Source organism: Haliotis cracherodii, unplaced genomic scaffold, assembly GCF_022045235.1.
Source record: "Haliotis cracherodii isolate W230 unplaced genomic scaffold, xgHalCrac1.p SCAF_4, whole genome shotgun sequence".
NCBI classification, from domain to species: Eukaryota; Metazoa; Mollusca; class Gastropoda; order Lepetellida; family Haliotidae; genus Haliotis; species Haliotis cracherodii.
The window spans coordinates 50722938-50748405 of NW_027266297.1; the positions used below are offsets into that span (position 1 = coordinate 50722938).

At 40.4% G+C, this 25468-nt stretch overlaps 2 protein-coding genes across 2 annotated transcripts in view; one reads left to right on the forward strand and one right to left on the reverse strand.

Annotated features, from left to right (window-relative positions):
* The window catches only part of LOC139478718 (SCY1-like protein 2), a 517883-nt gene that overhangs the window by 275002 nt on the left and 217413 nt on the right, over window positions 1–25468 (reverse strand). The gene's annotated exons all lie outside the window — the stretch shown is intronic.
* Window positions 13995–15523, forward strand: LOC139478308 (uncharacterized). Its single transcript, XM_071260731.1, has 2 exons — window positions 13995–14122; window positions 14443–15523. Exons 1-2 carry the CDS (start codon window positions 13995–13997, stop codon window positions 15521–15523), a joined length of 1209 nt encoding a protein of 402 aa, XP_071116832.1.

Consider the following 25468-nt stretch of genomic DNA (forward strand, 5'->3'; position numbering starts at 1 on the left):
TTGTTTGTTTGAATATTGTTAAAAGCCGCACTAAGCAGTATCCCAGCTGTATGATGGCAAGTAATTGTGTCTGGACCAGGCAATCCAGTGATTGACATCATGAACATCAATCCATGCAATTGGGATATGCATCAACCAAGTCAGCGAGACTGACCACCCGTTCCCGTTAGTCGCCTCTTACGACAAGCATAGTCGCAACTTACGGCAAGCATGTGTTGCTGAAGACCAATTCTAACCCGGATCTTCATGGGTCGAAAACAACATAAACCTTATAAGAGTTATCAACTTCACTCAAAGAAGCCCAAATAAACCTTAAAGGAAACATATTCACATTCTTTCACGATGTCTTTCAGAAGAAGTGTTCATTTTGATCCATGCACAATGACACAAAATTTGTTTATAGGACGGACAAACTCTGTAAAAGCTGTTCTCAAACGCACAATACGTACAGATCCTTTTTTGTCCATCCTGATCTCAATGACACGTTCTAGTGACCATGAATTATGAGAACTGTCCGCCAGAAGAACAATGTCTCCAACTTCTAGATTGGGCTTCTTTGTAACCCACTTTTGTCTTTCTTGCTGCAGTGTAAGGTATTCCTTTACCCACCACTTCCAAAATATATCCGCTAAATACTGAACTTGCTTCCATTGTCGACGAGAGTAGACATCGTCTTTACAAAATGTTCCTGGTGGCATCTTTTGACCCGAACGCAGAAGCAAAAGATGATTTGGCGTGTCATGCAGGGTTTAGGTCTGATGAGGATGTTATGGTACATTAGTGATAGGTCTACCATTGAGAATAATTTCAACCTCACGAAAGAGAGAGTACTCACACCTTCATTGTCAAGCTTAATGGCTTATTCCTGGACAACAGCATTAAGAACTTTCCTTATTGAACGGATCATACGCTCCAAACTCCCATCATGATGAGATGCTGTCGGAGGGTTAAAATGCCAATCAATTCCCTTTTCAAGCAGTGATGAGTGCAACTTGGACTGGTTCAACTTCAAGATTCAATGGTCTGTCCAATATATTTTGGGACTGGCAAGTTACAAGACAACATACAGAGTTCTTGACCTCTGGGTCCTCATCAGTGACAGATAAGTCAGGAAAAATGGGCCATTCAAATATTAGTCTCCACAGAAAATCTGGTCCTTCAAACCACTGTTGTGTTTGAACTTGTCATAGGTCATTCCCCTTGATGTGCAGTCTGTTGGGTTGAAATTTGTGTTGACATAATTCCACTGCTTGACCTCAGAACCTTCATGGATAGTGGTGAGCCAATTTGCTACAAAGGTTTTGAATCTTGATGCGCTGTTAAGAGATATATCTCAGCACAGACATACTGTCTGTCCAAAAGAAAGTATCCTCAATTTTGTATTAAAACTCTCTGGTCAATAGCTTACCCAGGCGAACTGCAACTGTAGCTGCTGTTAGCTCCATGCGGGGTATTGTCATTGTCTTCATGGGTGCCACTCTTGACTTTGCTATTACTAAGACACAGTGTACGCCATTATCTTCATTTGTTAGACAAAGGTAGGCTGCAATGCCATAGCCAACTTCACTGGCATCAGAAGTACTATAAGTAATGGAGATTCTGGACCACTTCCACTGTAGCCAGATTTATATTCTTATACTGCTACTACAGAGGGAATTTTGTATGCAAAAAAGATGATGCAATTCAACAATCGTCATGAGACTAAACTAAATTGTACTGAAAATATTCTCTATTATTTTTAGTCATAAGCATACCATTATTTTGAACAAAGTGATATTCAACATTTGTACTAAGTTCTTTGTACATTTTACTAGGAGACCAGACTATATACTCTTTTTCGAAATTGGAAAGAAACAATTGATGACCGTATTTGGTTTGTTTCATTTTACTGATATAATATATATTGTGGTAATTCTTGCCATTTTAAAATTGAGCATAAATGTTGTTGACATTATAATAGACTTATGTAAGCATTCGTTTAAATGTGATCAAACAATCTTTTTTCAATCTCCAACCAGTTCTTTGGTTTTGGCACGGAATAATTGACGCGCTTGTTGTCTCCCCTGTTCTATGAAATTTTTTTTCGTCTTTGCTAATACCACTGGTCTTACGAGAATTGGATCGAATCTCCTGCTTCATTCCATTGTATTTGGTTAGTTCTGAAACTTATCCACGGATATCTTACAATCAGCCAGTGCTGTTGAAATATGATCCTCAATGTTGTTCAACTTTGCTTCGGTGAGTATCCGAATATTATCATGTTTTAATGCTTTCTTTTGCAACTTATGAGAAATAAATTTTATCGCTATTCCTGCCAGTCCAGAGACTCCGGCTGCTACTTCCATACCAAGTACGATAGGCGCGGCGATTATAGTTGATAATAAACCAACACCAGCTACACCGCGTCCCATGCCAGCTGTTACAAGCATAGTGTCAACTCTGTCGAGAGCATTCACAGCTCTGAGATACTTTTTATACAATCCAAGTCTCAACTCCCTCTCCTTCTCTATTCGATGTTTTATTTATGTCGTTTATTTGATGTAATCGAAATCCATCAACAGTATCCATCTTTTCAGATGCTTCATCGAGCACTGTATATTATTATATCATATATTAGTCTTTAATTGGTCTTGCTTAAATGTTTTGAGAGTATACATCAACCTTATTAAATGTATATTATGTGGCATAAATATCTTAGTAAGCGAAATGCTTTCACCTTTATTAACTTGGACCCCCTCAAGGGTTGCAACAGGTGATACTCCAATATAAATAATACTGCAACGTTGACGCTTGTGTTTCTTGAGCCATTTAATTGATAGATCTGGTCATATCTCAAAGGCATCTTCTGGTGCATCCCCAAACAGGACTTCAATAATAATTGTAGAAAGATCAGGTATAGCATTCAAGTTCTGTTTTATATCATTGAATTCAGTAACCAAATTTAAACTAACATATTTAATGCTGGATGACTCAATAACATATGACCTGGGTTTTTTGGCAGGGGAGCGACTAACACAATTTTTCGTTTTGAGGGGATATAAGCCCTGCATGAGTACGATCCCACTATTCATTATCTTAGTTAAATTATGTCCCTTACCCATCATCACATATGGTGGGGTAATGACGATATTCAGTAGCCACTTGATTTTTGCTTCGACCATAGTCCATTTATTATCATCGTTGCGAGTAAGATTGTATGAAGTGTTTTTACTGAGTCTACTAACGTCGACATCACTTAAATCTCCTAGATTAGCTCTGAATATAACTTCTTTCCGCTTGTATACATTATCTTGTAAGTGTAAAGTGTATAACTTGCCATCAGCACCAGGTTTATCAAATCCTTCTGTGTCCACAAGATCGGAAAGCGCAATTGTATTACATTGTCTAAGGTTATGCATTCCAGGGCCTGATGAATCAACCATTATTTATAATATGGAGCGTTACACTCAAGTATTCTATATGTCCAGGTTAATACAGAAATTTTGAGGTCTGAAATAATACCCCGCTTTAACTTTTTATATTGTATAATGATGAGAAAGATTCTGTTCTACCACTATTGTATTTTTCATCTTTGACTGGAATAGCTCTTAGCAGAGTTGAAGGACTTTCGTGTTGAATATTATCTGTTGTACTGATCTGATCAAGATGGATGCACAACTCTTTATAGGGAACTATATCGGGTAATTCAATTCCATGCGATTTTTCATTGGGTGATACTTTTCCTCTTCTAAATCCAAGTGTATCTGCTAAGCCCATGAGAAGATTTACATCATTTTCTCCAGTGTTTAAAGGGGCACTGATCTAAAGCAATTCCCTGGGACTGGTTGTTGCCTTGCTATTGTTTTTTCTGCATGAGTACCCGGATGATATGCAAAGCAACTGAGCGTGACAAGAGACTGGGCTACCGTCTGCAAGGACAGCAAAATAATCTTAGGACAAAATTTGTTTTACCCATTTTTGAACACTGATTGGTTAACTGTGATCTATAAAGATTTGTTAATTAATTTCTTCAGCCTAAACAAACAGACAAAAAGAACGGAGGAGCTCATCGGTTGTCAGATTGCGTCGATAATACGATTACTACTCCCTTGTTGTCATCCACTTTTTCTGGTATAACCCTACAGTTGTGTATTTGTAGTCATTCACTTTATGCTCAGTTAATGAATTTATTACAGGTATAATTAGAGGTAGCACCACTCTGAATAGCTGGCGAAGGTTCCCATTTGGCATTTTTATGCACGTGGCAACCCATCAAGAGATGAATGATCAGTTGATTTACTTTTTTTGTAAATCATCAGATCGTTCGTAGTCATCAAAGGATTAACAGAAAATATATTGATTGATTAATCACTGTTATCTTGCACGGTGGATATCTCAAAAGTGAGTGTTTACATGTCTAGGTTGACTAAAACAAAAGGAATACACTCATATCCTTGCGTGAAGTGCCGATGTATACTTTGTTCAAAGTGTTAACCGATAATATGTTGATTAATTGCTCATTGTTATCTAATCTAATGGATTTTTTTAGGAACGTGAACATTATGAAAATAATTGTCACGTGGGCTTTCTCAGCCAACCTTTGAGACTTGACACCTATGTGAAACACCTGCAACTTTCTAAGTGATCAGTTGAGAAACGAACACAGGTTATAATATCCCGAAACGATATATACATTTTAAAATATTTGATTGTTACAGAGACACGTGACATCGAATATGTTTCTTTGTACAGCTGCAGACGTTTGGGATATTGTTCCTTTGTGTGGATATTCATGGATACATTCCTCAAACAAGGAAGCTGCCTAAAATTATACACATAAATTTGGTAGGTTGTAATTATGATATTCGCATTTTGTTTTCCTTCATTTGCAGAAGCATTGGACAGATTCATTCTTGTTTCTCTATGTCTTGGTTAGGAAATTCTTCAATGCTCGATAGACGTTGTTTTCACAAGTCTTTTCACAATAGATTATTATGTATGATTAGAAGCCAAACAATATAGAAATGTACTTTTCATCGCAACATTTTCAGTCTCTTGGTGATGATATTAAACATAAAAATGTTTGGAATTCGTTGTCATAATAATACAGATGGACATATTTTTCAGTCAATTTGTAAAATAACTGAATATTCAGGCGTTTAATAAATTTCCTAAGTGACAATTTTGCACATTTTGACTGTAAAAATATAAACATGATAAAATAAGCAATGCTAAGGAGAAATATTTACTTTGTGTTGCAAGTCAAAATAGTGTAAACAAAAATCGCACAATTACCAAGCAAGTGACTTATCAAAACTTTGTCACCATTACTGATGCTACCCACAAAGATACCTACATTTCCTTATTATTTCCAAAACTGTATTTCATTTTGTTGATCAATGTGACCATACACCCTTATACTACCAATAAAAGTGACAAATGTGCTTACGAATTGCGCAGCACAGGTTGTGAACTAGTCTAGGTTTCTGCTATATCATCCGGGTACTCACGGTCAAAAAACAATAACAAAGGCAACAACCAGTCCCGGGGAATTACTTTAGATCAGTGCTCCTTTAAAATCTGCACCCCTTTTGACTCATTTTGTGTGAGACTAGCTCCCAAAGGCGTAAAAATGTCATCATTGAGTAAGCATACACTGTAATACCCATCAGATATAGTATGCAAGCCTCTATTTCCCCATATCTTATTATTCAATCTCACAGCATTTATATTGGTCCACCAGGGGTAATACGTTAAATAGCAGAGAGCGACTTCAAGTTGCCCAGCCAAGGTATCGATAGTATGCAGCAGTTGAATAGACTGGCCATTTGTTATTCCTGGGAGTGTAACATACATATTAAATATACAAAGATACTATATCATAACTTGAATATGAAATCATCTTACATTACGAATTAGTCAATTTTAGTAAGAGCCTCTGGTGCTAATTTATTTGTTAAATTCCCTGATATCTCTTTGAAAAATACAGGGTCACGACAACTAGCTATAAAATGGTGCATGATTGGTTTCACAATCCAAAGCAATTTTGGCAAAAAACAGTTAAACTTGGCCATAAGGTGTGCCTCTTTATGCACCATGATTTGAACTAAATAAGTCTACGAGTAAAGATTGGCGTATTAAAGGACTTAACCATGGTCTAGGTGTTCTGTACAGTGGACAAAAAAACTGTTAAAGAAGAAAGTGATGATTTAGTTAAAAAAAACATTCAATCCATTTAAGTTGTTACAGAAAAACAATCTTTTTGTAAGAATGCATACCGGTATTTATGTTGCCAGTTGATACGTAATAGATCATAGCTTATGCGTAATTGTGTAGCTAAAAATAGACACACCTATTTATGTTGTGAGGTCATAGCCATCATGTTGCCATAGCTGATACGCAATAAATCATAGCTTATGCATTATAATGTAGCTAAATGTGGACACACCAGTCAACCCGAAAACTATAAATGCTATCTCACGGTCTTTCTGAGCCTCTGATGGTGTATAAAACTGAGAGTGTTGGCCTTGGCATTGGGTCAAGTTTCTTTCCATGAACAAGGAAGTATTCGTGCATGCCAGATTCAACATCCTTAAACGTTTGAATTGAATGTCCTTGTTTACGAAGTTCATCATTAAGTCAAAAGTCAAAGTATGTCATTTATGATATATGTATCCATTCTCTGTCAACTAAAGTTTGTTTCTGACCGTGGTTGCTGTTAATAACGGTGAGTGCAATCTTCCGATCGCTTCACACACGATTTCGCCGAAATTAATAAAAACAATATTATAAGGAATTTTGAATAAAATTAATGGAATAAGTTACAAACATAAGTCCAGATATACAAAGAACACTATTTATAGCCAGACAGTGTAATTACATGATTATTTTGCGTACTTCAGTATGGATTTGTTGACATGGTATTTCTGGTGTTTCGTGCTCACGGTAATGTCTTTCCATGGGCGAAAAAACATCCAAACTCATAATTCGTGTATAATGCGCAACCCCTTCTACACAGCTGTGTTTTTTCGAAACAAAGTGTGCACTATACTCAAGAAAATACGGTAATCTTAATTTTGGCTGGGAACTTTCGAGTAATGATAGGAGAGGAAATCTAATGAGTTTTACGACTGGTTTAGTTTATATTGTTACAAAATTTGTGCAACAAAACGATACTGCAAATGCTTGGAATGAATTTCTTAATGATAAAGCAGAAAATAATTTTACTAACCCAGGAGTTGTAAGAGTTAATGAATCAATAAGAACTTATGTATGGGCAATTCTTGGTGCACAATCACAAACACGAACGTTAATAATTGGTTCCGGGACGACGCTCGATGCGCAAAAACAGTTTGTAGCAAACGTAGACAATGCTATTAATTCACCAATTGACATACCATCTTCTATAAAATGTTATCCAGATGTATTACAGTACGCTCAATCCAAAGTTGACCACGTTTATGTGGCAGGACTATACATGTCTCCGAGTAATATGGAACTTAAGATCGGTCCAGTGATCGGCTATAATAATAAAATTGTTTTTGCTTCCGATCAACAAAAACCAGGTATAAATTCAGATATTAACACAGAATTGATAACGCAAACAAACACAGGCGAAACGGGAATAGTAACACCACAGTCACCGAAACAGCCATCTACTGACACACAACCACAAGTGCCGCTAAAAATCAACAACATATCGATGAAAAAACAGCGCTTATAGTAGGTGGAGTCGCGGCTCGTTTACTTATGATTTGGATAAATAGTCTTTAACAGATAAGTACAACAGCCCGGCAATTGCTACAATCAGTGCCCACAAGTTTTTGCGGTCTTAGCTAATAAATCCAAGAGCCAGGAAACAATACTCCCTATTATACCGGGAAGTACCGATGTGGCTTTCCAAGCAAGCTTTCCCAGTGCTTCTCCTAATGCTTTTAAATGCTTTTTTATCCACTCTTTTACACCATCCGACCTTGGTAGCGTGGGTGGTGTGGGTGGTCCACCTCCACCGGTTAACGCGAGAGTCAAAGTCGATATAGTAAATCCCAATGCAGTTAAAATACTGGCAATGGTTATCTCCTGTTCTCTGAACAATGATGGGTTTTTCAGATTAAAAACGATGTTTTACTGGTCTGTTTTCAGTCGTACAAATGGGTATACCCTCACGTCTAGTCGCACGTTTAAAAGGAAGCCAGAAGCTTTAATGTAAGCATTAAACTTGTTTCCATCCGGTTGCGCACACACCTCCCTATGACATGTCACAAATCTTGAAGAATAAGCCAACAGCAGGACTGGACTGGATTACTTCCCTGTGGGGATGGCTGGGTGGGAACAGACCAATAAAACATCGTTTTTAATCTGAAAAACCCATGTTTTCGTCTGTTTTCAGTCGTACAAATGGGTAGAATTCGACGGAACACTGGAAGGAGGGTCGGGAAAGTAATCAGGAAGTGACCTCTTTCACGTCAAATGAACCAAGTTCCTCACCCCTGTAGTGACAATAGAACATTCGACCAGATGCACAGACGAGACAAGTTGTTTATCACGAACACACAGCATGGTTAATGCTCTTCGACACACAACTAATTATCAATGCGACAGGACAACTGCATGCGTCAGTTGAATTGCGATCGAAGTGTGGTCGGCTTATAATTTAGTTACAGAACGACTCGTCGTATCCATGGTAACTAAAAATATCATGGTTAATGCTCTTCGACACACAACTAATTATTGATGCGACAGGACAACTGCACACGTCAGTTGAATTGCGATCGAAGTGTGGTCGGCGCATAATTTAGTTACAGAGCAACTCGCAGTATACAAGGTAACTAAAAAATACAAGAAGACAATGCATACACCGAATAACCATAATAAAACAGCCGAAGTACTGCAGGCAACAAAAACCATATGAATGCGTAGATTCACCAACAGTTTGCTCATTTGCTCATGTTGAAGCTATGGCTCGAACTTCGTGCAGATGAGAGGAGGTGGGAGGTGCGAGTCCTTGCGCCTCGTAAGCTCTGAGAATGACCGCTCTCAAGCAAAAGGAGAGAGTATTACATGTAATCTCTTTCTTTGCATTGGTTGAGAGCGGTATGAATAGCCGTCGAAAATGTTGATAAAGACCCACCTCAGTCGGTTGACGCCGTCGAGGCGAGTACCGCCACCGTGATCTGGGCTATCAAAGCCGGGTCAATACGAAAGTGAGACGAGGGTGTCAATCGATCATTATCTCCACGATGCTGATCTCCCAAAAACTCCCTTCGAGAGCGTCGCACGTTAGAAGTACTACGATCCCCATCGTAGTTATCATCCGAATCGAACTCTCAACGACCTCGAAGTTGTTTACTGTCTCTCGACGAGGCACTCGGCCTGTCGTCCCGGGAACGGGAACAACTTGTAGAGAGGGATCTGTGTTCACTGTCGACCTCCACGACGTCCCTATCGTCGTTGGTAGGACAAGAGACAGACCGACTGGGGACCATAGTCCCCTCATGGTCCTCGTCACGAGCCGGTCCCGTCGTAACGGGGTTGGCTGAGGGACTCTCTCGATCAACCAATTGACGAAGATCAGTCGTGCGGGTAGATACCAATGAAAGTTTATTAAAGTGCTCACATTCTTTACAACGTTTATCCCACAAACACGTTGAAAACCCGTCCTTAATTATGCAGGAAGGGCAATACTTGTGAGGATCTACTTCAAACAGTATTCTTTGACACGAGGCACAAAAGCCTGACATGTTGCCACATGTATAATCAAGTCAAACAGTGAAACGCGTGTTGAACACAAACAATGGATTACCAAGGATTACATTCCAGGAGTCTACAGGTAATTAGTACTTTATTAGAACAACAACTGTAGACACACGATAAGTACTAGCAGAATACAAACTAGCAATCTATCGCGAAAGTCTTTCTAGAGCGACCAGCTCAGAGGCGTGCTGAGAGATTTGTGACATGTCATAGGGAGGTGCGTGCGCAACCTGACGGAAACAAGTTTAATGTTTACATTCCAGCTTCTGGCTTCCTTTTAAACATGCGACTAGGCGTGAGGGTATGAGAGATACCCATTTGTACGACTGAAAACAGACTAAAACTTTTAATTTTATTGGCCAGTGTAGTATCATCATTGAGGACTCGATCAGTTCTGAAAGATCTGAGAGAGCAGACCAAATGGGTAGATCTGTTTCATTGCAAAGACCAAGATTCATTTGAGGAATGTCTATGTGAAAATGATGTTATTTCTACCAACCTCGAGCGAGATAAAGTCAGAAAACTGTTAGCAGAAACGAAGCAATGTAAACTCGTATTAAAACCAATCAACCAGCTGCTTATGCAATTGCTTAGCAAAAACGTTCGCGTGAGCCTTGACGGTGACTGGTCAGACTGGGTCCATGTAAAAAATAATACCCGGCAATAGCGATCAGCTGCTTCGCTTAGAGTTATTATTATTTTAAATATGTTTAGTAAAGGCTGCATATAATTAAGAAAATAATGGAATATATTATTCCTGATAAAAAAAATAGTTTCAGATACAATTTTTGCTGATCCTTGCATTAAAAATCCTATAAAGTTATATCATTGGGTGTGTCTTGACCGAATCACCGGTCGATTCCAAGAAAACGTGTGTACAGCTGATTGCTGTTTCCGGCTTAGTTTACGAGAAAATACACAAGGTAATCTTAATCCCTAGATATAAAACAAGGGGTCCGGAAAATATAAAATCCCAATCGGACATTTGCATTTAGGCCACGCCCCCTTCAAATAGCGTATTTTAGTACAACTTTTCACACACATTACAAGTTGTTACGTATTCATAATATAACCAATTATGAATTGTTTTAATTTAAATTGTTTAATTCACCGGAAAATTAATAACAAATAATATCATTTTAGATATACATGGAAAACATACGTTTGTTTCTGTTATAATAACGATCTGGTAACGTAGTGAATAGTCTAATTAATATTCATGAGTCTGCTCAAGTGTACGCGTTGTAACATTTGGATCGAGACTATTATCCCATATTTGGTTATCACGTGACCTCATGGAATAAAAGTTTTTTTAAATAACTAAAGATTATTTAAAAACAAGATAGATAATATAATCACAAATACTTAAATATCTTTGATAGCAATAGTTATTTGAATACTTTTTTCAATGGTAATTGGATATTTTAGTTTGTGCAACAACAACAGTACTTACGCGTTCATATTTAATATACCTATTACAGGTCAATCACCTCTTTACGTTTATATTCAACACGATTTCTTAACTCTGTCACCCGAATGTGCCTTTCATGCCGTCTGGATCATGTTACAGTAATTACATCCCACAATGCACTTCTAAACAGTCTGCGCATGCCCAGTAAGACGGACATGACGTCACAGTGTTTACCTTTATTAACCCTGCAGCCCCCCATGAGGCTACTTTCTACATTGTCGCAAGCCACTCAACTGCGTTACTCTCATATGCTTCGGTGCTAAATCACGAGTCCAGTCAAGCCATCCGATCTCGGGTTTCGCGATACTCAGCTAACCAAGACTAATAATGGCGGAGAGGAGACATAGACGAGCCAGAAGTCAGCGCAATCGGGTTAATGTTCTCGACTCCACACAGCCTGAAGAAAACACGTATAGCCTCGAACCCCGCGCCACTGCTGCCAGTGCCAGTCGTACTACAGGGAGAATCAGCAGTCAACCGTATCTGACTGTGGCCCAGCTACGCAAACAACTGGCAGAACGGGGCGTGAGGGTTCCAAATAATTGGCCTAGGAAAAGCTTGCCGCAGTTGTTCCAAGAAAACCAACAACAACGGCAAGTAGCAGGGACGGTGACCTGGTCGGACAGTTACGACCCGGGTGCCATTACGTCTCCGGCGGCCACACTTCCGGGGGTGGTCGAAGCCAGCATACATCACAGGAACCCAGATGCCCTCGTTAGTGGGACCACGCTACCCTACAGTGTCGTATCGGACTTGGGGACGATGGTACCAATTCCGTGTCACCTGTTAAAGTGGCCAGTCTACAACGCGAACTTGCAGAGCTAAAACACATGATAGCGAACATGACCCGCCATAACGCAGTGCCCTCCGAGTACGCAGCTACAAGCCTACCGGACCACCTCAGCCATGATGTGCCGTCGGATTCGTTGCCCCACATCCACACAGTCGCGCCAGCGCTCAAGAAGAAGATTAAAGACGGCAAGTACTGTAACCTGGCCTTGTTATTGATACCTAATCAAGACACACTAGACGCTAGAATGGCCAAATATGATGGCAATGTATATCATTTAAAGGAGGATGCTAGGCTAAATCGCACTCTTACACTAGCAGACTTCATACAGGCCTTTGGCATTTACAAGGACATTCTTTGTGACAGCAATAACGCCAAACGGAAACAATTGGACGGACACGAGCAAACTGTCATCGAACTGGCTACGTTGTATGGGGGCTCTGCGCACTATGACTACCACAAGTTATTTGCTGCCAGAGTGGCGTCCTACGCAGAACAAGGTTGCAGTATTCGCTGGGATATGAGGGACACACGTCTGTACGGGCTGTGTTCTTCGGGGCCCCGTTCCAGATCGTGTGCAATTTGCCACAGCATCACCCATGGTACAGACTTGTGTCCTGAGCGACGTACTGATACAGTTAGGCCTACCCTGTTCTCGGACCGAAGTGTCAGCTCCGACAGGATGGGGGCGATGGACAAAAACGACACCAGGGGACAACCTAGAGTTAGGTCAAACGGAAGGGAGGTCTGCAATAATTTCAATCACCAGGGCTGTGTGAGAGTGAACTGTGCATACCTTCATGTATGTCTCTATTGTCATGCCCCAAACCACGGACAGGCAACTTGCGCCAAGGCCCCCAAATCAAGACGGGACAACCAAGCTTGACTAACTTTCCCGGATATAACCAGAGAAGAGGACGTAGGCACCTTAACAGTCCAACTCACTCCCATCAATGTTCAGGCTATACAGGCAGAACTCACCTCTCATCCCCATCCTCCATTTGCTACATATCTCGTCAACAGCTTGCAACATGGCTTCGACCCCTTAATGTCGGATGTTCCACAGTCCACAACGGAATGTAAAAACAATCGTAGTGCTACATTGGATCCAATAGTTGTGACAAAGCAGTGCAAACAGAAGTCCATAAAGGGTACGTTATCGGACCTTTCCAGCGGGCTCCATACCCTGTTTACAGAATTAACCCCTTAGGAGTTGCCACGGGCAAGTACTCGGGCAAGAAGAGGCTAATCCTTGATCTGTCAGCCCCACATAACTCGGAACATACCGCAAGTATCAATGATCTCATTAGTAAAGAATCTGCTTCACTCTCTTATGTGACCATAGACCATGCTATTGCAGTTATTAAGCAACTGGGACATGGTGCACAAATGTGTAAGGTGGACATTACCGACGCATTCAAACAGATTCCGCTGCACCCCAGGTACTGGCCGTTCTTTGGTTTCCGATGGGACGATAGGTACTACTTCTACACTAGATTGGCGTTCGGGTGCAGATCCGGTCCAAAGATTTTCGATACCCTATCACAAGCCGTGTGCTGGATATTGCAATACAACTACGGCGTTAAAAACATTCTGCATCTGTTAGATGATTTCCTGACTATTGATCCTCCCGGTTATGAAGCTAGCACAACTATGGATGCCATCTTAACCTTGTTCGACAAACTACAAATTCCACTCGCTGTTCACAAGACTGAAGGACCTGTAACTTGTTTAGAATACCTTGGCATCATCTTGGACTCAGTCTCGATGACGGCGAGCTTACCAGAGAACAAGTTGAAAAGGATAGCAGATATGTTAACATCATTTTCTACTCGGACTAAGTGTACGAAAAGAGAGTTGCTGTCTTTGCATTTAAACTATGCTTGTCGAGTGGTAGTACCAGGTAGATCCTTCCTATCTTATCTGATTCGACTGTCGGCCACTGTGGTCAAGTTGCACCACCATATCAGACTATCTAAGCAATGTCGGATAGAGATGCACATGTGGAACAAATTTCTGAACCAGTGGAATGGCATCTCGTTTTTCCATGACGACCATATCACATCAGCTCCGGATCTCAATCTGTATACGGATGCAGCTGGAAGTGTAGGACACGGGGGATATTTTGATGGGGCATGGTTCGCCCAGGCGTGGCCTCAGGACGTTATAAACAGTCGAGACTCAGCACAATCAATTGCTTGGTTGGAACTTTATCCTATTGTGGTGTCGGCCATTCTCTTGGGACGACATTGGACACGGAAGAGAGTACTGTTTCATTGTGACAATATAGCTACTGTGGGTATTATCAAAAAGGGCAGATCAAAATGTATGGACATTATGGCTCTGATGCGGACCCTTACATGGCAAGCAGCTATAAATAACTTTATTGTGTTAGCTGAACATGTTCCAGGTGTACAAAATAACATTGCAGATGCTCTTTCCCGTTTGCAGTTCAGGAAATTCCGAGCCCTGGCGCCCCACGCAGACCTCCATCCAACGCCTTGCCCACCCAGTTCACAAGTGATGTGGACCTGAACCGTCACCTGGACACCCTGTGGTCAGCTGCGATCAGTCGACAAACAAGAACAGCATATTCTACAGGATTTCAGTGCTACCTAAAGTTCATGTTAAAGTTCAGCTTGTTCAACACACTGGGTGCCAGCAGCGGCCTGCCACCAGTTAACGACGCCTACCTTCAGTACTTTCTTGCACATTGTTTCGGCTTCCTCAAACTCTCACATGACACCGTGAAGACTTATCTGGCGGGAATCAGATTTACGTACCTACAAGCGGGAATCAGGACACTGTTTGACGATGTCTCAACCGGTGCCCTAAATCGGCTTCAAACTCTACTCAGAGGATACAAACGGGCCCATACACCAGAGCGGAGGAAGAGACTCCCCATCACTTACCATGTGCTACGTAACATCATCAAGCGGCTCAGGGATGGCGTGTTCGGTCCTTCCAATGATTTGGTAATGGAATGTATGTATCTTACAGCGTTCCTCGGATTCTTGAGATGCGGTGAACTCACATGTTCAGCCAACTTTGATCCCAGTAGGAACATAACTATGAGTGACATTAGTTTCGTACATCATAAAAGATCATGTGTTATAACCTTAAAAGTGTCTAAGACTGATCCCTTCCGACTAGGCGTTAGCATTGACTTATTCGCTACTGACACTATGACATGTCCCTACTCGGCCTTGTCCAAACTGTATTCCATTAGAACGCAGTGCAGGGCTGCATACCAGGATCCGCTGTTCGTCAATCGGGACTATCTACCAATATCCAGGACTGTGTTTTTGTCATGGTTAGATAGGGTCCTCACGTTGACTGGCTACAACTCCGCCGACTACTCCGGGCACTCATTCCGGATAGGAACAGCTACCACGGCGGCCACCGTTCACATCGAGGATCACCTCATTAAGACTATGGGCAGGTGGACGTCGGACTGTTACGCCAAGTATATCAGAACGTCCGATTCCACCTTAGGGCAAGCCCACAAGGCTATGTGTCACCATCACTAAGTACCATATTCATGTTATTTACCTATATTCTTAATTCTTTGGGGGCTCTCGGTTGCTAACCTCGTTTGGGCGTCATAAGCCACTCCATACTCAGAGCATGGAAGGCTTGTGGCCCCCAAAGAACTTACGCTATTTCGGTACTGTCCGGTCAGCACGACCAGTACTAGCTTAACTCTAGGGATCGTCCGGGTCATCGGACCCCAGGACCGGCATATCCCTCTCACAGCTACACAGTCCGGCTCCATAAGACCCCAGGACATTGTCATCTTACCGGGGTCTCCATGACCCCAGGGTGTCAACCCGGGTCACTTCGACCCAGGGTCTCTTAGGCAACCGAGGCAGCCCCCATGTTGTGCCAAATGTTTATGTAAATATCTGTATGTAATAAAACTTCCTGCAATGTAATACATTTCATGTTGTTTGTGGCACAAATCTGTTCTTAATTATTGACCATAAAAAAATTTGACTTTCGATCATCACAGAAAGAAAAATGGCGGTCAATCAAAATTCAATATACGACTAGCTACTGAAAACAATAAAATCTGCAAATCCTCATTGTATGTCAACCAAGTGAAAGTCGTTAGCCATGACTTACAAAATGATCGTCCAGACTTTGAGGGTTTGGCAGATCCACTCGACTGATCGTTCTGCATCGGTCGACTGGCTGTCGTCACGCTTTCGCTTCTTGTCTGAGGTTACGTATCGTAGCATTGTGAGGATAATGAGGTACATTGATGATGCAAGGTATTTATGTACAGTTGTAAACACCTTTCACTCAAATTAACAAGATGTTCTCAGTAATTAATAGTCGATTAATCAGTGTCAACTCAGTTTATTGCCTATTACAGTGATTGACCGATTGGACTAGCATGTAGGTACGATGTATTTTTACAGCAATCAAAACAAACAAAGCTTGTCAGTGTAGATTATCTTCATCGTGTTACAACCGCAGACAGAAACTGCTCAGTCCTAAATGTTGATCATGTCCTTTCAAAATTTAAGAATGTCCAGACAATACTTTTTAAAATGTCCGGACAGAAAAATTTAAATGTCCGGTAAGCAATATTTTAAACCAGACATTTGAGATTCCCAATCGGACATGTCCGGCGCATATGACGATTTCCGGACCCCTGTATAAAACAATGCCTAGCAGAACGATAAATACTATTTAAACGGTAAATAAACATGTCTGGTGATTTTTTTTATCTCAAATTTCGAATTTGTACTGACGAAGTTTCTCAGCACCCGTTTGTTTGCCAGACTTCGCTGAAAGGGTACGGTGTAAAAATTTTCTGCGCATAATATTCAAATTTCTTTTTTTCCAAAATATTGAACCTGCTAGAGGGGGCATTATACATGGGTGCGCACTATACTCAAGAAAATATGGTAGCGATGACTCACCAGTTATGACTGCTCACCGAGTGGAGATGTGATTTGCATTTAGACAAATGATATGACAGGTGTATAGCCGTGAATCTGTATATATTTACGCTCATGGGGAAGCCAATTCAATGCAACAGATGTTGCGTTGGTATATATTGTGGGATTCATGTCTTTTACATTAGACAAGGAAATGTAAATTATACATGTTCTGTATGTGGGATTGGGGTCAAAGATCGTAATTGTTTATACAAGAAACAAGGTGCTGATATTTTGTCTTATCCATCAAATTTGGTACAAGTTTTTCTACGTTAGCTAACCTAGTATTACCCATCAAGGAGTGTTGATATTTCGACATCCAATCTTTATTCACCATTAATCTTTCGGGAGCTAGAGGATAACTGTTATGGTCTTTATGTAACGAATTTGGATATTCCAAGTCAACTTCTAGTATGTACCCTTTATTAGAATCTGAGGGGATATCATTCACATCGACCCACTCATGGCTAAAGGTTAACTCATAGCCCATCCGTACAAATTGTTGGCGTCGAGATATAATATATGCGTGTCTGGTTTACTCGGATCATATCCTTCCACTAATTTATTATTAGCCTTAGAATACCTTTTCACTACCATCGATATACCACCTCTTAATCCTTTCTCAATAAACAAGTGCATATCATAATCTGTGAGTAGTTTTAGTTCTACGCCGGTCTTCTTCAACAATGCATCCAATGATAGTCTGGGACTGGAATAATACCATGACGGGTCCAAGCCGTATTGTTTTAAACATGTCTTTCTAAATATCTCGAATATATCGGCGAGTAACAGTACATTGGTTTTTAAGTACAGATCATGATAATCGCCTAAATTCTTACAAACTAATTTATCCCACACTGTCAGAGCATGTTCATAATCGGCATCTGTTATTTTAGTTTCTGTTAAGTTACTATAGAATGATTCAAGGGGTGGTAATTTAGTTTCGTCGAATCTAGACCAATCATCCATATATTCGTAAGGATATACACCTTTTCTCAGCAACAAATGATGAGTTAACCTATTGGTATATTGATTTGTTATCACAAAGTCATCAGGATTGTTCGCATGAGCTAAATTGTCAAGGGAAGAAAACAGAAACTGTACGGAGTCTATGAATCTAAGCCCATTACTTTGCTTTATTCTGGCTTTCCCATCCTTGTCCGTATAATGTATAGTTTTAGTCAACGAGACTGATATGTATTTGTCCATATTATTAGGAATGCACATTAAGCCACCATTGGTCTTTGAGATAGCTTGCATGATGAGATGTGAATCGTATCCTCTAAGGTTATGAAACGCAACGGGGATGGGTATTGTTTGAGAATTCATTTTTAGTTTCAAGTTACACTCGTTATGCGCGGCTCCCCGATAATTACCCGTGACGTGGCAATGATCTCTTACAGAATCCCCATTCAGGGGTTTATTACAAACATGACAACTCGTTGACCTCTTATAGGCCCTCCAATCATCCCTCGTCATCCACATTGGTTTCTTACACGATAAATTTTCCCTGATTATTCTCTCTTCATTTTGTAGATATTCTAGGAACTTTCCCGCTGCATCGGGACCTCTGTAAATCACGGGCGGGTTTGTTTTCCCATCATACCTTACCACTATTTCCAAACCCACAAGGAATATGTTCTTGAGTTTTGTACGTAAAACTACTATCTTGATTATTATCTAGATTATTTTCTATAGGTTTGATAAGCGCTTCGAAGTCGACGTAAATTACGTACGGTACTAGCATTTGATTACAATAATGTTCAAATTTTAATATATTTTTCCCCTCTTTAGGCATATTGATCCTGATAGCAGTCTGTCCAACACCTCTACAGTCTTCTTTATGTGCTTCCAATATATCTTGTCTGCTGTATCCATGTAGGCATCTTTCGCAGAAATATTTCTTTTTTTCTTTATGGGTTGTTTGATCGTATAATAGTCTGCTTAAACTCTTTATCCATGTATAATGATATTTACCATCTTTTTCGATTAGGAATGAACTGATTCTGGGAATATGTTCTGGAGCGGAGCTTATCCTGTGTACAACAATACCTTTTGAATGTCCAAAAACATTTATAGCTAAATTATTTTGCTTTTCCACCTTATTATTTTGTGAGATTGGTGTAGGTTCGTCTATACCATCAAAATTGAGTCCATCATTTTGAGGATAGCTAGAAGGTCTATCCGGATTTTTGTCTACCGGGAACAATGCAGATCTTTTTGTAATTCTGAAACAGTCATCGCCTTTATTTTTTACATTAATTATGGCTTTTTCCTTTTTATAATACGGGGGTAAATCTATATAAGATCCACCTTTGAAAGGCATATAATTTACTATATCTAAATATAAACTATCGATTTTATTCACACCCCAACCCGAACCTCTAAAGTCCAGCGTTCTAAAGTTTCTTGTATCCTCTGAATTGATATATCTAATGATGTGTTTATAGTATCGGAGATGGTTATAACTACTTACTTGCCTCGGAAATAAGGTTCGGTATATTCGGTGTCATTTTTACTCAATGACATTTTAACCCTCAGCTGGTATTTTATACTATTTAAATCATCTATCTCCTCGTTAATTTTGCTTGATACGATGGGCTTAACATCATTAACATCCATGTTGGAATTAATATCCATCTTCCAACATCTTAGATATTTACCCACACCGTCTGTGGGTACAAATTTTAACTCATCAACTGGTTGATTTTTATCAACATTATCTGGTTGTTTTTTATCAATATCATCTGGTTGATTTTTATCAAGTAAAGCGATCAATTCAGCTTTTCTCATTCGAGAATAACCCCTCAGCCCACTTTTTTCGCTCGAGCTTTGAGTTCTCTAACAGTCTGGGGTTTGTTGTATTCCAAACCTAGTAGATCGATCAATTCAGCTTTTTCTCATTCGAGAATATCCATGTAGACCACGGTGTTTCGCCAAAGCTTTCAACTCTCTGATGAAAACTATTGTGGTATATATACAAAATAAGACATTTGTCTAAATGGTTATATTTCCATATATCTTATTCTCCCCAACCTATTCCTCTCGTTGATGTAAAGCAAAATAATGCAGTTTACGAGAAATAATCAAAATACTTGCAATTTTAGCTATCATTTCTGAAACCGGAAGCACGTACCACATGTAACACATGGAAGCAAAATATGCAAAAATTGGTAAGTGCTATGTTCTCTCTACTGCTCTATGCACTAGTATGTCATAACAACAGTTGACTGACATTCATAATCGCCATGATGGTGATCGCTGACAAGATATTCATACGTGTGTTAGGGCTAATTACAAAACATGGATCGCGATACAAAACTAGGATCGCGATGCGAATTGAGTATTATACATCATAACATCCCCCTTTTCATACAATAGAGAGGAAGTCTCATTAAGGCATTGATGGACGATGAAGCCAAAGCTTTATCTTTGTAATGAAGTTTCACAGCTTAGCTTTAACTGTAAATAAATAGAGGTTATCACGCGAGTGTGTTTGGGGATGGTAAATATCCTGCATTAGGAATAAACATTGTATTTAGCGAGCCTTGGCGAGCTAAATACATAGTGTTTATTCCTAATACAGGATATTTACCATCCCTAAACACACAAGCGTGATAACCTCTTTATCATATAATGTCATTCTTCAATTCTGTGCTTGAAAATCGCTTCCCCTCACTCACAAACATTACCTAAACATTGCGAGTTTTCCTGGAATGCGCGCATTAATATTTATTACGTCACAGGGTAGGTGATGTGTCAGTCGGACAGTGACAGTAGCCAATATAGTTCAAACTGAAATCTATTTCTTATACAGTGGCGAAGCAACATATACGCAAAACAACAATTGTTTTAACTTGCCTTTCGCGACAATCCATCGGTCTGTCCGCTAGAGTAACTGCCCTTTGTCAAAGGGAAGCTACTCTAACCCTAGTCTATGAGACATCACGGCCAGTGATTGTTCACAGTCGGCCTGTTCTGTCCTAACGTTAAGAAGTATAGTCAGATGTATACACAGCGCCAAAACGAAACAAGGTAACAATTCATACATATTTCGCCTAAACCCAACTATTTTTATTTGTGGAAAAGGTTTCAAGCCGCAGAGGTCTACAAGCACAGATATGGCTTCTGATCCCGCTTGGCTAGGCCTAGTGCCCTCGCAAAATTGTTTCGAAATTTATATCTCCAAAGTTGCCCAAACTTATAAAATTCCTTAGTTACGTCGCAGTTCGACACTGACTTTCAGTATATAAGACTGTTTTTTTTAATAATTGTATCAATTATCCCTGTAGTTTATCCAGATTCACGATGGTTAATTCTGACTTGATCGCCGAATGACAAGTGCGACTCCATGTTTGTTTATAAACACTGAAAGTAGTCCCTACTTGACCTTTGATATTTGCATCTCTATCCGCATATGACCCCAACGGATATCGTTTTTATCCGTTGGCTTTATCCTGCCGAGAAACCTACCCATTATATGATAAATGTTCATACGTGGCAGTTGTGCAACTGAAATGTCAATGTCTTTTACCTATAATAATACTGAACAGGTAAAGAGCTAATAACTATAATATCCAACTCGAACTGTAACTTAATAGTCGTCATTCAACTTGACTTGGAAGCAATAGTGAAATTAAAGTTCACAACACTTGATTGTGGGCTTGACTAGGAGGGAGAAGTCAACAGTCAGTGTCATGGTTAGTCCTTGTATCTAGCAGGTGTCTTGATCTGTCTACCAGATCGAGACATTATAGACTTCATAGCACTAACACTTGTTGGTACGTCAGACTTCTGGCTTCCAGTTTTGGGCATGGTGAGTGATACTGTCTTCTTCTTCTGAGGTCCCTGGGCTTCAGGCAAACCTCGGTTCTGATATTTCTGAGGTCCCTGCCAGGGCTTCAGGCAAACCTCGGTTTCCTTGTTTCTTGATTTGTTTTCAGATGATGTCTGTGTTCATTTGTTGTGTGGGAAGTTTCTTGTCTCGAGGGTAGTGTTGTAGTAAGTGATCTTCCAAATAGCATTTCACCTGGTGATGGAATGTTTGTTGATGCTGGTGTTGCTCGCATGTGTAGCAGTGCTTTATCAATGTCTTGGTTTTCATCGAGACATTTCTTGATCACTGGTTCGATCTAGCATAGTGTGGAGAGGAGGTCACGTGATTGATTCCCCATTCTGCACAGAAAGACTTGAAATGCTGGCCACTGTACTGAGGGCCATTGTCACTGACAATAGTGTCTGGTTTTCCAAACAATGCACACAAGGCTTTCACTTCATTAGCGACAGCATTGCTCGTAACTGGGTTTAGAATCAGTTTGACTGTCATGTATTTAGAGAAGTAGTCAGCTACTTGTAGAAACTGCTTGTCTTTGATTTGGAAGAGATCCGTACCAAGCTTGCGCCATGGTGAGGCTGGCACTTCATGAGGTTGTAGTGGTTCGCACTTGTTTTGGGGTCTCAGTTCTTGTCACATGGAACAGTTCCTAACATACATTTCAATGTCTTTGTTGATGAGTGGCCAATAGACGCTTTCTCTAGCCAGTTTTCTTGTCTTTTCAATTCCTTGATGGGAAGAGTGTAGCTGTGACAAGATATCTTCATGCAGACTGTTCAGAATCAAGACTTGTCTACCCTTGAATATGATGCCATCCTCTACAGCCAATTCATCCCTAAATGAACAGTAGAGTCGAACTGATTGAGTGAGTGACTTGATGTCTTCTGGCCATCCTGTTAGAATAACTTCTCTCAGGGTGTTGAGCACAGGATCTGCACAGGTTTCTGTCTTGAATTGGTCGCGTTTGTTTTTTCCAAAGTTAATAAGATCAATGCTGGTGTCATCAACATCTTCCATGATGATCCCATCTACATGCATGTCAAGTTGAACTTTTTCATCGTTTCGAGGATTGGGTAATCTCGACAATGTGTCCGCCAAGGTCATCTCTGTCCCAGGACGGTATATCAGGTCAAAGTGGTAGCCTGTCAACTTGAGGAACATGCGTTGCAAACGTGGAGGTGCTCTGTGTATCGGCTTCTGGTGCAACATGACTAAGGGCTTATGGTCTGTTACAACTGTGAAGTGGAGACCATACAGGTAGGTATGAAAACGTTGCACTTCTTGCACAAGAGCTAATGCTTTACGTTCAATGTTCGAGTAGGCAGACTGAGTTGGCGTCAAAAGCAATAGGACTCTGCTGAATCAGTGCGGCTCCTCGGCCCTTGAGTGACGCATCTACCTCTAACGTCAGCGGTTTGTCCTTATCATAGTAGGTTAGGCATGATGTGTCAGTCACAAGGTGTTTCAGTCTGTTAAAACATTTCTGGTGATTGGCGTCCCATATAAATAAAACATCTTTTTTCATAAGTTCTTGGAACGCCTGTGATTCTGCACTGAAGTTTGGAATGTATGAACTGAGATAGGTCATGAGTCCAAGGAATCTGTGTAGATCTTCCTTGTTGTCAGGGGTTGGCATCATTTTGATGTCGTCAACTTTGGCAGGATCTGGTACGATTCCTTTGTCTGTGTACAAGTTTCCAAAGAATGGAATTGCCTTCTGCTTTATCATACATTTCTCAGAGTTTAACACAAGACCTTTTTCCTTGGCTCTGATCATGAGCTGTGTTAGGTTCTCATCGTGTTCCTCTTCAGTTTCACCACTCACACACACATCATCACTGATACCAACAGTGCCTGTCAGTCCTTCAAGGATCTCATTCATGTGTTGCTGGAAAATGTCTTGGCTCACAGAGAGTCCGAAGGGTAGTCTTTTCCAACAAAATCTCCCAAAGGGTGTGCGGAAAGTTGTGAGGAGTTAGCAGGATTCTTCAATGTGCATGGACCAATATCCCGCTTTTGCATCAAGTTTTGAGAAGAACTTGGCTTTGACGAGAGTAGGGTTTAGCTCTTCTGAAGTCGGAATCTTTGTGGGACATCGTTTCAGAGACTTGTTGAGATGGAATGGATCCAGGCATACTCTTAAGGACCCATTTCTTTTGGTTACATAAGTGAGTGACGAACACCAGTCTGTGTGTTCTGTAACATGCCGGATTACACCCATTTCCTCCATCCTTCAGCCTTTATCTTGTCCTTCAAGTGGATTCTACAATTCCTTGGAGGGTCACGGTATGGTTCTGCATCAGGACAAAGGATCAACTTTGCTGTACTGTGAAAGTTGCCAATGGTGTCGAACAGTTCCAGAATGTTCTGTTTCAGGTCGTCCACTGAACTTTATGAGTTTGGAGTGGAAGCACTATTCTGTTTGGCACTGTCTGTACATGATGGAGGAACACTAGGCTGTATTTCATCACAATTAATTGTAACAAGGTTGAGTGTCTCACATGTTGATAATCCAACTATTGCTGGTCCAGGAACATCTACCACATAGAACAATGTATCCTCAAATCCAGTCTGTCTAAACTGGCACTTCAGCTTGATGGTACCAACACATCTGATTGGTTGTCCATTATATGCAGTCAGTTTCACATTGTTGATTGTCTTGAGAATTTCACTGAAGGGTGTGTCACCATAGATCTGTGTGTAAGTTTGGATTGGCAGTGTGTTGCCAGATGCTCCAGTGTCGATTTTCTGTTTCAGGCGATGTGTACCCTGTTTTCCTGGGGCTTGAATCTGTAGATGTGTGTATGTGGAGTCGCAAACAGCGTTGTCTACAGAGTCCAAGCAATGGTTAGACACAGTTATGGCATGATACTCCAATGCGAATTCAGTTTCCTGAGTCCCTTCTGTCTAATTTTCTTCAATGAAATTTAAATCCTTGCCATTGTGATTTCTCTTTAGACTTTTCGATTGTCGACGATTCTTGAAGCGGTTAAGTTGTCTTGAATTTTGACACATCTTGGACCAATGTCCTTTTGCTCCACATGAGTCACAGGTATCTTTGTAAGCTGGGCAGTCTTTAGGTTTATGTTGTAGACCACAATGGAAACATCTACGTTTCTTGTGGTGAATTTCATTCACATCACAATTGTCTGCTGTGTTTCTAATTGACTGTAAGCCTTTAACTTGACAATGCCCTGCATTGATTGCTTCATAGCATCTTCCCTTGTCCAGTGCATTTGCAAGTAGGTAACCTTTTGGTTGTCTCAACAAGTCATGTTGGAATGCTTCAAATGGGGTGCTATCAGTCAACAGTTCTAAGATTCTCTCTTGTAACTCTGCATTCTCAAACTCACATTTAAATGCAAGTGTTTTACATCTTGTGACAAACTTGTCGATGGTTTCGTCAGCTTTCTGACTATATTGCATCAATTCTAGCCTGTATACACGAAAGTTCACATGGAGCTTGATCTGTTTCTCAAAATATTCCCAAAGTTTCTTCGTGTCTTCCAACTCTGCCTCCGTTAAACCTGATGTGTTTAATCTACATAATCCTTCATTCTTTAGGCCTCTTTTGACTTTCAGGGCTATTTTCTCTGGAGCAATTATTTCCTCATCGGCACAATATAGATTCATGGTTTGTTTAAACAAACTACAGGTTTCACCTGTATCAGACTGTTACCAGTCCATTTCTG

Bases quoted from the DNA above. Each gene is read 5' to 3' on its own strand.
- LOC139478308 (XM_071260731.1), top strand. From the start codon at position 13,995: ATGTGGAACAAATTTCTGAACCAGTGGAATGGCATCTCGTTTTTCCAT. The intron at 14,123-14,442 runs TGGGGCATGGTT...TTTCCCGTTTGC, and splicing joins GGACACGGGGGATATTTTGA to AGTTCAGGAAATTCCGAGCC.